This window comes from Scardinius erythrophthalmus (genome assembly GCF_964197995.2).
Source record: "Scardinius erythrophthalmus genome assembly, chromosome: 1".
Classification (NCBI taxonomy): Eukaryota; Metazoa; Chordata; class Actinopteri; order Cypriniformes; family Leuciscidae; genus Scardinius; species Scardinius erythrophthalmus.
Genome location: NC_138221.1, coordinates 47,404,351 through 47,421,264, shown reverse-complemented (window position 1 = coordinate 47,421,264; position 16,914 = coordinate 47,404,351). Strand labels below are relative to the sequence as shown.

Genomic DNA, 16,914 nt, shown 5'->3' with positions numbered 1-16,914 from the left:
GCGAGTGACAGGCCCATAAGGATCAGAGTGAGATTGATGGAGAGCAGAACAATAACACTCAGGCCCCTGGTGCCCACTGACTCACCCGCCTCTCCCCTGCAGCGCTGCAATTCCAGCAGAGTGCACTGAGACAGATGGAGGCTACTGCAGGATTGAGTGCATAAACCAATCCTACCGATCCGTCTTTCCCACTCACGTTTAGCTTTCAGCGCCCCCAACCCCCTCCCCCCATCAAGCATCTCAATTTATAACCCCTCATCTGAAAACGATGCTCTGAATTATGTCTCTTAAATGGATAGTTGTCCCCAGCCTGCGGGTACAGTCAACAGGCTTTAGTAACTGTTAGCAGATGCCTCGGATGACGTGTCTTTGGAGGAAATGGAGAGAATGAATCAGCATTACAGACTGGAAGCTATAATTGTGCCAATTATTAATCGGCTTCACCATTGCTCTGCCGCATAGAGAACTGTTTTACACAAATTAAGTTTGTCTTTCAATAGGTGTTTTGAATGGAGTGTTGTGGGATGTTGTGGTTAATTGACCCTATTTACTTTGTTAGCGCATATTACTAGTCTTGTGGTGAACAATTAATCCGTGCAAGTTAAAACACAGAAAAAAATTGTTTGCCGTCGTAATCTTTAATCAAAGTCTGAAAAGTTACTTCCGGTCCGGAATGGCGTCCCTTCTCTGATGACGTAGGTTTGAGGACTTGGGTCGGGAAACGCTTAACCACTCCCCTCAAACCGTTAGTCTGTAATGAGCAGAGATGGAGAGGAGGAGCGCTAGAGTAAAACCCTGCCCTTTGTTCAATATTCCGTTTCACTGGGAAATACGTCACAGCACTGAAGAAAAGTCGTTTGCAACTTCCGGTTCACGCGGACTTTAAAGTAATGCATTATAATTTTGTTTTACTTTTTAGGAAAAGCAACATTAAGTTTCAATTTTGTCTTATTTTTTCTTTCCTCAAAAGTGGGATTCTTTCACTTTTTCACTCACTCATTCATTCACTCACTGATTCACTCATTCATTCACTCACTTATGCACTCACTCACTCACACATTCATTTCCTCTCTCACTCACTCGCTCATGCATTCACTCACTAATTCATTCATTCATTCACTTACTTAGTCACTTTCAGAAACATATATAATACTAAAACAAAATTCAGCCAAACACCATGTTTTTTTTTCAGCCTGTTTAAAATCTGATTTAAACATCTTATAGATTTTATATTAGCATATTTCATACAAGCACTTTATATTTCATATATATGCATTCTGTAACACTTTATTTTACAGTGTCTCTGTTACACATCTTACATGTACTTACTATAAAAATAACAGTAAATTATGCATAATTACAACCAACTAACTCTAAACCAAACCCTAACCATAACCCTAATTATGTAGTGAGTACATGTAGTTAATTAATATGGCAGAGTTCTTAAATGTATAGTTACACTGTAACAAGGACACCTAAAAATAAAGTGTAACCAGACATTAGTAATGTCTTAAGTTGTACATTAACAACCAGACTGGAGCCAGTTGTCAAGACAACAGCAAAGTTTATTTCGACCATACCTGCGAGTACCATGGCAGAGCAAATCCACCGCAGCTCTAAGGCAGCACCTGTGTTATTATAATTTACTAAAACTATAAATATAATAAAAATATAATAAATGTCTGCTGAGATAAAATGTAAAAAACTTTTATTTCAGCTTGTTGATAAGGAAACATTTAGTTTAACTTCATGTACTAAAATAACTCAAACTTAAACTGAAATAAAAATGTATAGCAGCTATATCGACACATAAACAAATGAATAAAATGACAAAAAACAACAAAACTTTTACTAAGATTAAAAGGAAAACAAAAAAAATAAAAACATTCAAAATATTACTTAAATCTAAAATAGCATGTGATTCCAAAATAACACTGGGTTGCACCAGATTCTGTTATTTTGTCCACTATTCTGATTTATTTTTGCTTATCAGCATTATTTTTAAATTGTAAATGTTTTAAAAGCACTTTTTTAAATTGAAAAGAAACCGTTGCTGTACTTCAAAAGCATGACACGCACGTCTAGAACAACGGTCAGCAACCTATGGCACGCGGAGGGATAATTCCAGATGCAAATGAATTGTCGGATTTGTGCGCATGTTAAAATCTCACACTTTAATAGTATTTATAGCGCCTAACTTAACAAAACAGACTGTGTGAATATGAGGAATGATTACCTTAAAATGCATGTCCTAATGCAAGTCCAAAGGACTTTATTTAAATTAAATAAATGCACTTCTTTAGCTATTGTCACATGGCAGTGATTATCCCTCCTTGTGCCACTGCTGGCACACATGCCATAGGTTGCCGACCCCCTCTCTAGATCTACAAAACTCACACATACTACAATACTTACACGCCTTACATGAATGAGAGGTGTTCAGTTATTACTCGGATATTATGTTTTAAATTTAGGAAATAACACATTATTTTACTTATTCCTTTAAAAAGAAAATGTGAAGTGGTCTATCACTTGTAACACATTACCACCAACACTGCATGCACATGTTTGTAGTATCACCTCTGTCTCATTTATCTCTTGGTGCGTGTTGCATTCTGAATTCTGTGATCCGTCTCTCCAACGTGACTGATCTCATCTTTGGCTGCTGTCCAACCAGGACAGTATGTCTTCTCACATAGCACTGATATCATTTTTATAGGCCCCTCACCTCTGATTTAACTCACATCCTGTTGATCGGAAACATACGTTATCAGAATATATAAACGTGGGATTAACATTCAAAGCTTGTTTGTCTGTTTGTTTCTGCAGTATTCTGGGAATGCACATATTCGGCTGTAAGTTCAGCCTGAAGACAGAGGCTGGGGACACGGTTCCTGACCGAAAAAACTTTGACTCCCTGCTTTGGGCTATTGTCACGGTGTTTCAGGTGCGTAGCGCTCTCAAAACTCATCTTACTTATGAAAGCACTGCTGCAGGTGATGGGGAACACAGGGCAACTGGGAGCTGGGTGAAAACACAATTTAATCACACACATCTGGGTATTCTCTGCAGAGTTGAAATGTTTTTAGACTATAACATGCTATTACAAAAAAAACATATATTTATTTATTTTTGTCATGCCCTCCTGGGACCCAGGAATAGACTTTTGTCCACTGTAGTGGACATTATATTTTAGTGAATTTCTCTGACATCATACATGTCACATGACACAACCTGGGTGTCCTGTAAAGAGCACATTCAGGACTTTCCAGAGATACCAAATGTTTGGAGGTTTCACCATGAAAACAACTTCTCCTTGGTCTTTAAAAATGCCTGACATTAATTTAGTGATCAAATGTAGGAAATATGGACCCACCTCCTTCAAATTCTACTACACTGTGCCCGCAAATGCACAGTGTAGTAATGTGTGTTGGATAACACACAATGTGTGTTGGATAACAGACCAAGCCCCATCAATAGCACAGTGGCTGAATACTGCTAAAGGCCTTATTCCATATGAAGCTTTTTCAACAGCATTAAAAGATAAACCTTTTAAATTTTATAAAATATGGGACCCCTTACTTAATTATCTTGGGGAGGAGGAGACACATATGCTAGCGCTGGGAATGCAGAACCTGGCATGGAAGGACTGAATAACCACCCAATGGTGATGTAATATATTGATATGCTTATTATTATTATTCTCTTTTATATATTTTTATTTATTATTATTATTTTATTTTTGTTAATGTACTGTAATGTGTACTTTGTAGAAAATGCAAATGTATAGCCACCTGGGCATGTTGTATTAGCTCAAATGTGGCAAATGTGTTTAAACCCTGTTAATGTCAAAACTTGAATAAAAAAAAAAAAAAAAAATGTAGGAAATATGATAATATATTGTAATTATAATATAAATCAGCCTACTTTTCAAATTGTATTTCATAAACCAACATCTCAGGAAAATGTTATGGGGTTTCAAATCAAAAAATTACTTTCTGTTACAGAACAGGGCGTTGATTTCATACATGTCCACTCTAGAGGACATCAGGACTTAAATCATGTTTATCAGGCATTTTGGGAGACACAACAAGTGAATATGGAAATAAATTATACATCAATATTCCTATGAAATATTAGATATTATTATTAAAATGTTGCCAATTATTAGTCCAATTATTACACTTCTTTTTTCATTAAATGTTGCTCCAAGAACACATTAATGTGCAAAGTAGATACAGTGTATAGATACATTGCATTGAATGGGAATATTCATTTATGGCCATTTTACCCACATATTGCATTAAGTAAAATGGTGTATCAATTAATTCCATTATATCTTTCATAACATAGTTGAGAATCATCTTTATACAAATTTTGTTAAAAAAAAATCCTGAAACCCCAAAATTTATTGGTGATTGAAAAAAAAAATCCCATTGTTTTTACCTATACATATAATTTCATGTCATTTTATTTTTTTAAACAACTTAGTCCTGGTGTCCACTACAGAGTACATAGCATAAAGTATGAATAAAATATTATTTTTCAAAAATGTTTTTTTACCATTTGTTTCTTGTGCTCTAAACAATGTGATGACATGAAAAAAAAAACTAAATTCAAAAAACTTTTTTTTTCTGGGTCTCAGGAGGATATGTAATTATTTATTAATTTATTTATTTAACCAATTTTCTTCCAAGTTTAATCTAAAGTTAAACAGTATTTGGTAACATTGTGTGTGTGTGTGTGTGTGTGTGTGTGTGTGTGTGTGTGTGTGTGTGTGTGTGTGTGTGTGTGTGTGTGTGTGTGTGTGTGTGTGTGTGTGTGTGTGTGTGTGTGTGTGTGTGTGTCTGCAGATCCTAACTCAAGAAGACTGGAACATGGTTTTGTATAATGGCATGGCCTCTACCTCCCCCCTGGCAGCCCTGTATTTTGTCGCGCTCATGACTTTTGGGAACTATGTTCTGTTCAATCTGCTTGTGGCCATCTTAGTTGAAGGATTTCAGGCTGAGGTAAGGTACTCACCTTAGGGAATCTGGGTAATTGAGTGTTTTGGTTGATGCACAAAGCAATCCCAGATGTAACAGGTCCAATACCTTTCAGGTTTAGTTGCTGAATATGTAAGTTTCACGCCCAATGAGGTTATTTGAATACGTTCTCCTGAAAAGCATCTGGTGGCTGGTCAAATTTGTGCAGGTGTTTAGCAACAAAAAGACAGCAAGAACATGCCATGGCTCTAACATCTTACCGCTGTCCTAGGGCATTTTTCCAAAGGCTATTGTTGTTCTTGCCGGTGAATATATTTTCAATGTGCATGCTTGTATAAATAGGGTTTCATGGGCAAGTATCCAGTCTGCAGGAGTAGGTTATCTCTCCAGGGAGCTTGTAGAATTGCGCCTCCAGGTTATGGTCTAGATCTGAGGCACAATGTGAGGGTGAATGGGGAACTAGAGCAAATGCGACTGACTTTCAGAGGGAGGGCAACGAGATGACATGTCTATTATAAAATACTCATGGCTGTTTAGTTATTTTACAAGAGAAATTCTGTCCCTCACACTCGTCTTTTATTTGTCTGTGGTTCACACAGCACTAGAATACCATTGTTAACCCTATTTTGCAGTGAAAAGTATGGTTATGTGAAAACCATGTTTTATAACCAACCTCACTTTAAAAGTGAAATCTGTGCTGTATGAATGGACTTAACAGTATTTGCTTCATAACTCAACCTTACTTTTTTCTTTTGTCATTTTGACCTTTTTTTTTTCTGTCTGAAACAGGGCGATGCTAACCGTTCCTACTCGGATGATGACAGATCCTCTTGTAACTTAGAGGAAACAGAGAAAAAGGACTCGCTCCAGCTGTCAGGTACTGAGCTGTGGAATAACTGAAGAAGTGTTATTAAAGCACAGCTGTGTTTTCCTGTGTGTTTCTGAACCTTTTGGGAAATACTGTGGTTTTTCATTTTGGTTAATTCTGAGCAGAAACAGTATTTTGAGGTTCAGAACTCCTTTCCAAATTATCTAAATGATAGGTTAATAACAGTCTTTTACAATTCTGGTACACTGCGCTATGGTCAGTTACATCTTAAATTAATATTCATACATTAAGCCACCAGTGTTTTGAATTCCAGTGTTTTGAATTGGTCAGACCAAGTCATTTAGTCCTGTACTGTTCAAAGGTTTGTGGTCAGTAAGATTTTTTTTATAGAAATTAATTAAAGCTGCAGTACATAACTTTTGGCGCTCTAGTGGTTAATAAACAGAACTGCGTGCGTGTTGCGGAAGAACATTGTAGCTGGAACTACTTCTTCTCTGTTAATGTCTATGACGAGTCACGCAGGTACTGGGCAACTCCGCAGTGGTACGACCCATACCAGCCTAAATTAGTCCAAATATAAACTCTTATTATAGGTGTACTGTGGTGATTAATGATAATACAAAAACACTGTTAGGAAAATGGATTCACGATGTACTCGCTTATTATATAAATTTTGTCAATTTTGAACACAAAAAAGTTACAGAAGTTAATTAATTAATTAATTCAGCAAGGATGCATTAAATTGATCAAAAGTGACAGTAAGGACATTTATAATATTACAAAAGTCAATTTTAATAAATAAATATTAAGCAGCACATTGATAATAATTGACCATCAAATCATCATATTATAAGGATTTCTGAAGGATCATGTGACACTGAAGACTGGAGTAATGATGCTGAAAGTTTCTCATCACAGAAATAAACTACATATCTAAATATACTAAAATAGAAAAGAGTTATTTTAAATTGTAATAATATTTTTGCAATATTACTGTTTTATTGTATTTTTTTATCAAATAAATACAGCCTTGGTGAGCAGAATGTGAGAGATTTTTTTCAGTCTTACCGACTCCAAACTTTTGAACAGTTTTTTTTTTTTTTTTGCATTTTAAAGTTTTTTTTTTTTTTTTTTTTTTTTAGGATGTGTGACCCACATGAACATGCTGTAGCCATACTTACACAATACACAATGTAATATCCGAGTCTCTAAATTTTAGTTGCTTAAAACTTTGTAAAATTTGTAACTGTGAACCAGGCCCAGACTAGGACACAATTTCAGGCCAGTCAATCTCACTCTCCTCCAGGCCATCCCATACACCCACAACAAATTTTGAAACCACAGACAACTCTATTTTTTGTATGGCTATCTCATAAAAAAGGTCTAAATCAGGGGTCGGCAACCCTCTCTTTCGAACTTTTCACGAATTAATAGCTATCCGATCAGAGAAAACAGATGAAGTGACTAGCTACGCATGAACAGAGTTTCCACATGCATCACAGTCATTTTGATGTGTGTGGAATGTTTAATAGGACTGAATATACTTGGTTGAATTTCTCCGAAATTTTTAGCATTGACTATGTACAGCGGAACAAGCTGTAAGCTGTCAGTCAGTAACTTGTGTGTGCGTGATGCCCAGTGGTCGCACTAATGGTTTATCAAGAGGTTTATCAGAGCTGCGTGCTTTCATTGACTTGCGCAGTTTAATTCTCACACTTTAATAGTAGGCTATTAATAACTCGTACCTTAAAGGGATAGTTCACTTTGAAATTAATTTTTGATATGTTTTAGCTTACCTCAAGGGCATCCAAGATGTAGGTGTCTTTGTTTCCGCAGTAGTTTCAATTTTGATATTTTTAGGTCAAACCGTTCTTGTCTGTCAGTCATATAATGCAGGTCTATGGTCACTGTCTCAAAACACAAGCACAGAGTCCAAATTAAAACAATTCCCCATCGTCCAAATGAAACAATTCCCCATCATAAGTACACATTGATGGCCTAAGACACGAAACGAGCGGTTTGTGTGAGAAAACGAACAGTATTTATATAGTTTTTAGCTCTTGAAAACAGCACACGTCCAAATGGTCTGACGGCGCGGGCGAGTATAGATGTATACATAGATGTCGCCTTGGCTACGGTTTCGTTCCAATGAACTGCAGTAGCGAAGGCGACATCTAGTGTATACATCTATACCCGCATAGATATATACACTAGATGTCGCTTTGCTACGGTTTCGTTCCAATGAACTGCAGTAGCCAAGGCGACATCTATGTATACATCTATACTCGCCCGCGCCGTCAGACCATTTGGACGTGTGCTGTTTTCAAGAGCTAAAAACTATATAAATACTGTTCGTTTTCTCACACAAACCGCTCGTTTCGTGTCTTAGGCCATCAATGTGTACTTATGATGGGGAATTGTTTCATTTGGACGATGGGGAATTGTTTTAATTTGGACTCTGTGCTTGTGTTTTGAGACAGTGACCATAGACCTGCATTATATGACTGACAGACAAGAACGGTTTGACCTAAAAATATCAAAATTGAAACTACTGCGGAAACAAAGACACCTACATCTTGGATGCCCTTGAGGTAAGCTAAAACATATCAAAAATTTATTTCAAAGTGAACTATCCCTAAAACAAGCTGTGTTACTATAAGAAATGATTACCTCAAAATGTAGATCTGTATAAATTATGAGGTACTTTTTCTGAATGAAACACACAGGCTCCACCTCTCTCTCTCTCACATGCCATAGGTTGCCGAACCCTGGTCTAAATCCCTAGGCTGGGTCTGTGCAAAATGATTAAATATTCTCTGAACTGCACATTCCATATTCTCTCCCTTGTGTGTGTACTTTTTTGCTATTTCTTATTTGCTATGCTATTCTTGTATGTCACTTCTTCTCTAGCAAGTCTACTGAACAGAACAGAACCTTGTTGCAAAACAACCATCTCATTGTAATTTGTTTGCACATATCTGTATTCATCAAAGTATTACCCTAGCACAATGTGTTGATGCTGTTTTTCATCTTAGAATGATTTAAATACCCAATATTTAACAAAACTATATTTCATACAAATATAGTTAAACAAATTTTCTAATTTTACTAGATTATTATGCATTAATATGATGACTCTTAATATGATGATTTTTGTGCTGTTTTCTGCCCTAGCTCCCTCCAGACTATACCATGTCTGCTATATTAATATTGTAACTTTACAATAGATAACGGTGATGTCCTTTAGCAAACAGTATTTTGACAGACGGTAGTAATGGGTTGCTGCCCAAATGCTAACAATTGCTAGCTTCCTATAGCTTTGGCCGCATTTCCTCTTCATCCTCAACTCCCTCGCATTGATTACTCTATTGGAAACTGTTTGGCAGAGGCGCTGAGCGGACGTGAACCGAATCGTACCATTGCCAGTCAAGATTAACAGTGTCGCCTGGCATGAGAGGAGGGTTTAGAGATACCAGAAATCACAGTAGCTTGAAACTTTAATAGGCTTGGTGGAATATACTTCTTAATTTCGCACTACAAACACAAAACAAATTGTTTTTCAACTTATTGTGTTTTTCAACTTATTGTGCCTTGCAATAAGTTAGCTAGTGTTTCCGTCTGATGTTTTTGTGATCTAATCAGTCTCGGCATGTTTGTTTGTGCAGATCCCAAGATTTCCACTTTGACCCCTAATGGGCATCTGGATTTGGCACCTGCACCCAACGCCAGAGGCTTGTACCCATCTGAAAGGCAGAGCTTTTCCTTGGGTTCCCGCAAGAGCAGCGTGAGCTCTCTGGGCAGGGCTAGCCTGGAGCACACGACGCTGGTGAGCCATTGTGCATGCTGCAGTCAACCTGCCATTCATTACAGGGTCTAACTCACCGAGAGGGCACAAACGCTATATCATACCACTCCAGCAATCCAAAACCCCTTTAAAAAGCACAAAGAACACAATAATTATCCATCGGCTCAGCATGTATTAGCATTTAGCAAACCATTAATAAGACACTTACTCAGCACTTAGAGTGCCGTCTCTACTTGTCTAGCTTGCATTATATTAGCATACACACAGAGGGTCGTTGAGCGGGCACTCGAAGAGCTGAGAGCAACTTGTAAACTACATAATTATTTTTACAATGGCTTAAATAATAATAGCCCTTGTGAGGAGGTTGGCTTTTTATAAGGGCTCTAGATGGTGGGGAATTAGCTAAGAATGAGTTGAAAGCATGGTTTGTTTGCATGCACTGTCTGTTGTTTTAACCAGATACCCCAGGAATTATGATTCCCCAGGAATTATGTACCAGGTTACATCCAAAACTTTAGTGTATCACATGAGACTATTTTGGTGCTAGGTTGTGGAGGATGCAGTAGACTACCATGATCAGATAAACTTAAATTTACTATACAGCATCAGCCTACCACTGCAATCCAAACACAGGGGCCTCATGTATAAAACACTCAGTAGATTTCATCCTAAAACTTTTCAGATTTATAAAACCATGCATACTTCAGAACCTGCGCAAAATTCCCGTTATAAAACCTAGTCAGCAGAAGATTGTGCATACATGCATCTCCTCCCCGAAATAACCATATGTGGAGCTTACAACACGTAGTCAGGAGACATTAGGAAATTACATTACATTGCTAAAAAGCATTTAGTAGTAGTGATTTGTGTTTTAAAATAAATAAATAAGAAAAATTGAGAGAAAAAAATACATTTCAGAGAAGAGATCTCAATCTCAATATTTTCCACTGGCTCGCCAAATTGTATTTTTTATTTGCTTTACACAAATCATATGTATGCATTTTTGCCTATAAGGTAAACATATATTTTAGGATGTTTATATATTTTTTAATGGAAACAGATAGGCCAGTGTATTTTGCAGTGTAAATAATTGTCTGACTCAGAACCTCACTGGCAAAACATTTTAAAAAATAAAACATGCATATCTTACCATTTCCATCAAATTCTATCCTTCAAATACAATGGTATTTTTCATAATATTGGGAATACCATGAAAATGGTAGGTTACTCTCTGTGCACAACATCAACAAGGTGTTTTTTCACTGATGAAAACGAGACGATCACTAAATAAAAAAACATGAATGACAAAAACTATGATGAAAATCTATTAACATTTTTGTCAACAAATAAATTATGGTTAAGTCTTGACGATACAAAAGAGAGCTGATTTCAGTCCGATTTTCTGTTGCCACACAGAGTCGCCTCTCAGACATCAGCTCACATGTCCGGAATTGAGCTCTTTCACCTCTTTTCACGCTTGAATGGACAAATACACAAAATTGCATCAAAATTTCAGTTTTGGGGAATATTCACGTAAATACAATTAGTTTTGTCTTTATATTGGGTGTGTATCAGTCTATTGGATCCCTGCATTCAGCCTTAAGTGACAGCAGTCTAATTAACATGCTGCTGTCCATCATTAATAAAAATCAAACAACAAAAGAAAAAGAGAAAAATTACTCAATATTCTTGACTGAATAACTTCAATAGCTTTAATAATGGTCTATATTTAATTTATACAAATAAATATGTCTGCTTGAAAGAATGAAGAATGCTGTATGCAAGTTATTATAAAGAATGCATATATATCATTCATTAAAAATACCATGTTCTTGTTTCTTTATGAGAAGTGGCTTTATTTAATTTTAAGATAAGCAGTTAAATATGTGTCTGTATTGCATGTTTAAACCTTAATATCGTTCATATTAACAGGTTAATAGAGTTTTCTCCAGGAGTATATCATAAGTTTGCAAACTTGCATTACAATTTAACTAAAACCCATTAGATTCTAGTTGACTAAATCTTCTGTAGATATAGTCGACTATGATATTTAGTCAACTAAAACTAGACTAAAACTAAAACAATTCAGAAGACTAAAATTTTACTAAAACTAAATTGCATTTTAGTCAATAAGGCTATGACTAAAACTAAATCAAAATTTGCTGTCAACAGCACACCTGCGTACAGTAGAGCTTGTACAGTACTGTCTCATCGAACTTATTCAAACCGGCCAATGGACTGTTAGATCACCATGCGAGTCCTTCGGTGTCTGTCATTATACCATCTGTGTTGCTAAGCCATCTGCTTAGACAGAGTCAAGTGTGCATCATTGATCATTATTTGCGCAAAAAATATTTTCTCAGAATACGAGTTCTGCTATTTAGAACACAATTTAAAGCATAATTATCATGCGCCAAGTAATCCTCGCTGTAGTTAAAACATTAAAACACAGCATGCCACAGGAAAAGTGTTAAAAGCAGCGCATCCACTACAAATATTTATATTCAAATTAATATAAAATTTTTTGTAACCTCTGGATAATGATTTCATGAAAATTCAGTGCTAAACTCCATTAATTAGAGTGCTGTATTTAATCTAGATGTGTATATCAAATGTAAAACAGAGTTTAAATCATTCTGTTTACTTCATAACTTCGCTCACTCCAGTAAAAGAGTTTGTATGCCTGGTCTAGTGTACATATGGTGAGAACAAATTGCGTACGCACATTTCTATGCTTATATTGCACATACACAACATTTATACATCAGGCCCATGGACCTGAACCCGTCTCTTTAAAACAGTGTACTTGACTTAATGGCATGTTTACCATTTTCTTCCTGTGGGCAGTAATAGCACAACATTAATTATGCCAGACAAATAACACTGAGTTTTGTGATTAATACTAAAATCTATAACAATGTTAATATAATTTAGAATATTTTCTTTCGGGACAATCTACACACCTAAGGACAAGTCAGTCGGATTTCAAAATGGTTTGATAACTGTTGCAGCATCCACAGCTAGTTCCAGCTTGTCTCACCACCATTCACACTAGAAGAGCGTTGGTGATGAGTAGCCTATACTCTCTGAATTGTCTATGACCTGGGTTTTTCTAAAGCATATTAGTCGTTTGAAAAAAAAAAAAAAAACAGGGATGTGTGTGTAAATGTTTTAAAGTTTTCGATTTCAAATAAATGCTGTTCTTTTAAACTTTCTATTCATCAAAGGATCATGAAAAAAAAGTTTTGCAGATTCCATTGATAATAATAATAATATATGTTTATTATTTCTGAAGGATCGTGTGACACTGAAGACTTGTGTAAGGGTGCTGAAAATTTTAATTTGCCATCACAGGAATAAATTTAATTTAATAAAAAAAAATATTTAAAAAAATATTTTAAAAATATTTTCACAACTGTAATAATATATTTGTCACCATTATGTTCAGTGTGTTTAGTTTTCATGGACTTTTAGTTTTATCCTCATTCATCTCATGTGTTCCTTTGTTCAGTTCCCGCCTCTCCTTGGTCGTCATGGTTTCTGTCATTATGAGTTCATGTGTATCAGCTGTCTATCGTTTATTACCTCGCTTGGATTCACTACTTAAGTTTCCCCTTTACCGTCATTCAGTGTCCAGTCATGTCTATGTTATGTGTGTTGCATCCTGTTCGCCTGTCAGTTGGATTATTGTTATTAAAACTTTGTTTTGGAACTATCTTCCTCTTCCTCTTCCTCTGCCTTCCTGCAACCACCCATGACAGATGACGGGACCTCCAAAATGGATTTAAGAGCTCAACTTATTTCGGTGGCTCAGGAGAGCACAGATTTTCTGACCTTTGCTACTAACTTCTGTCGTCTTGCACTCACCAGCCCTTTCAGTGACGAAACCCTTAGGAACCTGTTCTGAAAGTTGACCTCACAGACACCTCTGGGCTTAACTGGAGGGAAACAGTCATTAGGTGTCTGGAGAGTGTCCGGCCCCAGTCCAGAGCACAGCCAGACCCAGAGCCCAACTCACCACCCTCAACCTCAGAGTATTCGTGTAAGCCACCCACAGGTGGAGACTTCCTCCAGCCACGACGTGTCAGCATGAGCCCGAGGAGAAGATGACGATCTGGGGGGTCCCTGTAACGTCGAGCCGCAGGTTATCCACCTGTAGCGCCCGTGCGAGAGAATCCTGCATCTCCGCCTCTGTTCTCTTCACTCCATCTTGGCCTGTCGACCTGTTGGCTCCGTATTGGCTCCTCCCACCTTCCGCTCCACCAGAGACCCTCTGCCTTGCAGTTTCACCAAGTTCCCTCGTCCCACCAGCTCCCCCTTGGTCAGTCGTCACTCTCCTTCGGTTACGGACTTGCGGGCCGTCCACTGTGCTCCGTCCCTCCACCCCTACGGCTGCAGCTGGTTCCTCCTTCCCTTCGGCGTCACTTCTGTTCTCCGTCACAATGGCTCAAGCTCAGCCGTCGGGTACTCTGGCTCCACCTTCGACATTCATCGCCGTCCCTCCACCCCTACGGCTGCAGCTGGTTCCTCCTTCCCTTGGGCGTCGCCTCTGTTCTTCATCACAACGGCTCAAGCTCAGCCGTCGGGGACTCTGGCTCCGCCTTCGACATTCATCGCTGTCCCTCCACCCCTACGGCTGCAGCTGGTTCCTCCTTCCCTTGGGCGTCGCCTCTGTTCTCCCTCACAACGGCTCAACCTCAGCCCTCGGGTACTCTGGCTCGCCTTCGATATTCATCGCCGTCCCTCCACCCCTACGGCTGCAGCTGGTTCCTCCTTCCCTTGGGCGTCGCCTCTGTTCTCCGTCACAACTGCTCAAGCTCAGCCCTTGGGTACTCTGGCTCCGCCTTCGACATTCATCGCTGTCCCTCCACCCCTACGGCTGCAGCTGGTTCCTCCTTCCCTTGGGCATCGCCTCTGTTCTCCGTCACAGCGGCTCAAGCTCAGCCGGCGATTACTCTGGCTCCACCTTCGACATTCATCACCGTCCCTCCACCCCTACGGCTTCAGCTGGTTCCTCCTTCCCTTGGGCGTCGCCTCTGTTCTCCGTCACAACGGCTCAAGCTCAGCCGTCGGGTACTCTGGCTCTGCCTTCGACATTCATCGCTGTCCCTCCACCCCTACGGCTGCAGCTGGTTCCTCCTTCCCTTGGGCGTCGCCTCTGTTCTCCCTCACAACGGCTCAAGCTCAGCCGTCGGGTACTCTGGCTCCACCTTCGACATTCATTGCCGAGGCATCGCCTTGGTCTCCAGTGCCTGCGATGCCGCTTGTTTCCACCGGCTCTCCGTCTGCACCTATGGATCCATCGTCCTCGTCTGCAGCTGTCGTCAGCCACTACACCACATTGGCTGCTCCCTCCCTCGAGTCCACCGTGGGCTGTCGGCACTGGTGAGCTCTGGGTCTGCGCCACCAGGCACTCGACATCTTCGCCGTAGGGTGTTCATCGTCATCCACCTACCATTATTCCTTCGCCATCTCCTCGTCCACCTCCAAAACCCCCTCCACCCCTCCTTCTGCTCTTTCTTCAATTTACGGCACAAGGTGCCTATTATGTTCGGTGTGTTTAGTTTTCATGGACTTTTTATTTACTTTTTTATTAATTTAGTTTATCCTCATTCATCTCATGTGTTCCTTTGTTCAGTTCCTTGGTCGTCATGATTTCTGTCATTATGAGTTCAGCTCATGTTTCAGCTGTGTATCCTTTATTACTTCATTTGTATTCACTAATTAAGTTTCCGGTAAGTGTGTGTGTTGCATCCTGTTTGCCTGTCCGTTGGATTGTTGTTATTAAAACTTTGTGTTGGAACTTAGAGTAGTTTTTTGAAAGCAAAAACTCTTGTAGTGTGAGCTTTGCATAAATCACGGTGTGGGGGGTTCATATATTGACTATGAACTTGTGTTCTATGTGTCTTAGTGTCCGGGGCGAGGCTCTCTGTACCACAATTGGGGACGGCCTGCACGACCCGGTATATGGAGTCGCAGGTCGAGTTGGAACAGCTTGGGTCGATCCTCTAGATGCCTGGGTATGGGGGGTGGAGGTAGTTTACGGGTTCGTAGCCCTCACTCTCGTCCTGCTGAGCAGGAGTCCCTGCTGTCTCCTCCACCCCCTCCTCTGCATCCGCCTCTACTGTCTAGACACTTCGTCCCGCGCAGAGAACGACGGGCTCTCTCTTTAGAGCTTCCGGAGCTGCTGCAGGTACCCGGACCTGCCCTGCCTCCTCTGCACCCCCGGCAACGCAAGAAGAGCTTCTCTGGGGGTCTGGGAAGCGTTGGAGAGCACCAGGACTGTAATGGAAAGACACCATCAGTCCAACCACAAATCATCAATGAAGTCTACCCTCAGGTCAATACACGCAAGGATAGGGAGGATCTGGACGATGAGCTGGATTATGTAAGTGCCCAATAAACTTAGTATTGGTTTTAAGGGATAGTTCATCTATAAATAAAAAGTGTCATTATGTTCCAAACTCATTTGAATTTGGTGGACCACAAAAGGAGAAATTAAGTTGAATGTCCTGGGTGCTCTTATCCTTGCAGTGAAAGTGAATGGGGACGGATGCTGCCAATGAATACATGTAATATTCCAAGTCTTCTGAATCCATATGAGAATTTGGGTGAGAATAGCAACTTAATGTTGATCTGTATTCTGAGCAAAGCTAATTTACACTACTGTTCGTATAGTAATTCATATTTTTATTCAGCAAGGGTGCATTAATTTGATCAAAAGAGACCGTAAACACATTTATATTGTTCCAAAAGATTTCCATTTCAAATAAATGATGTTCTTTTCAAACTTTATATTTATTAAAGAGTCCTGAAAAAAATGTATCACCGTTTCCACAAAAATAGTAAGATGCACAACTTTTTTCAACATTGATAATAATAATAATAATAATAATAATAAAAATGTTTTATTTATAAAGCGCCTTTCCCAAGCTCAAGGTCACTGTACAAGAAGATAACACAATCACAGCATCAAGCATTAGTATGCATCACATAGTACATCTACAGAATCAAAACAGCAGAACACTAAACAGGGGAGAGTTGGAAATACTGTGAGAAAAGAGAGGTTTTTAGTTGAGATTTGAATGAGAATACAGTAGAAAAGTCACGAAGAGTCAGAGGAAGAGAATCCCAGAGTTTCGGAGCCACAGCACTGAATGATTTACCACCCATCGCTGAAAGATGAAAACGAGGTACAGGAAGCAGTTTTAAGTCAGATGACCGGAGAGAGCAAGGAGGTGAATAATAGTGCAGAAGTTCAGATAAATAGTTGGGAGCAAGTCCATGAAGACATT

At 39.0% G+C, this 16,914-nt stretch overlaps 1 protein-coding gene across 1 annotated transcript in view; it reads left to right on the top strand.

Annotated features, from left to right (window-relative positions):
• cacna1ia (calcium voltage-gated channel subunit alpha1 Ia) overlaps positions 1-16,914 on the top strand; it is a gene marked incomplete at its 5' end in the record, with an annotated part of 170,269 nt that overhangs the window by 104,583 nt on the left and 48,772 nt on the right. Inside the window, 5 exon segments of the mRNA XM_081383930.1 lie at positions 2,830-2,947; positions 4,854-5,009; positions 5,775-5,862; positions 9,480-9,640; positions 15,531-16,007. Of these exon segments, the coding sequence (XP_081240056.1) occupies positions 2,830-2,947; positions 4,854-5,009; positions 5,775-5,862; positions 9,480-9,640; positions 15,531-16,007 (1,000 nt within the window).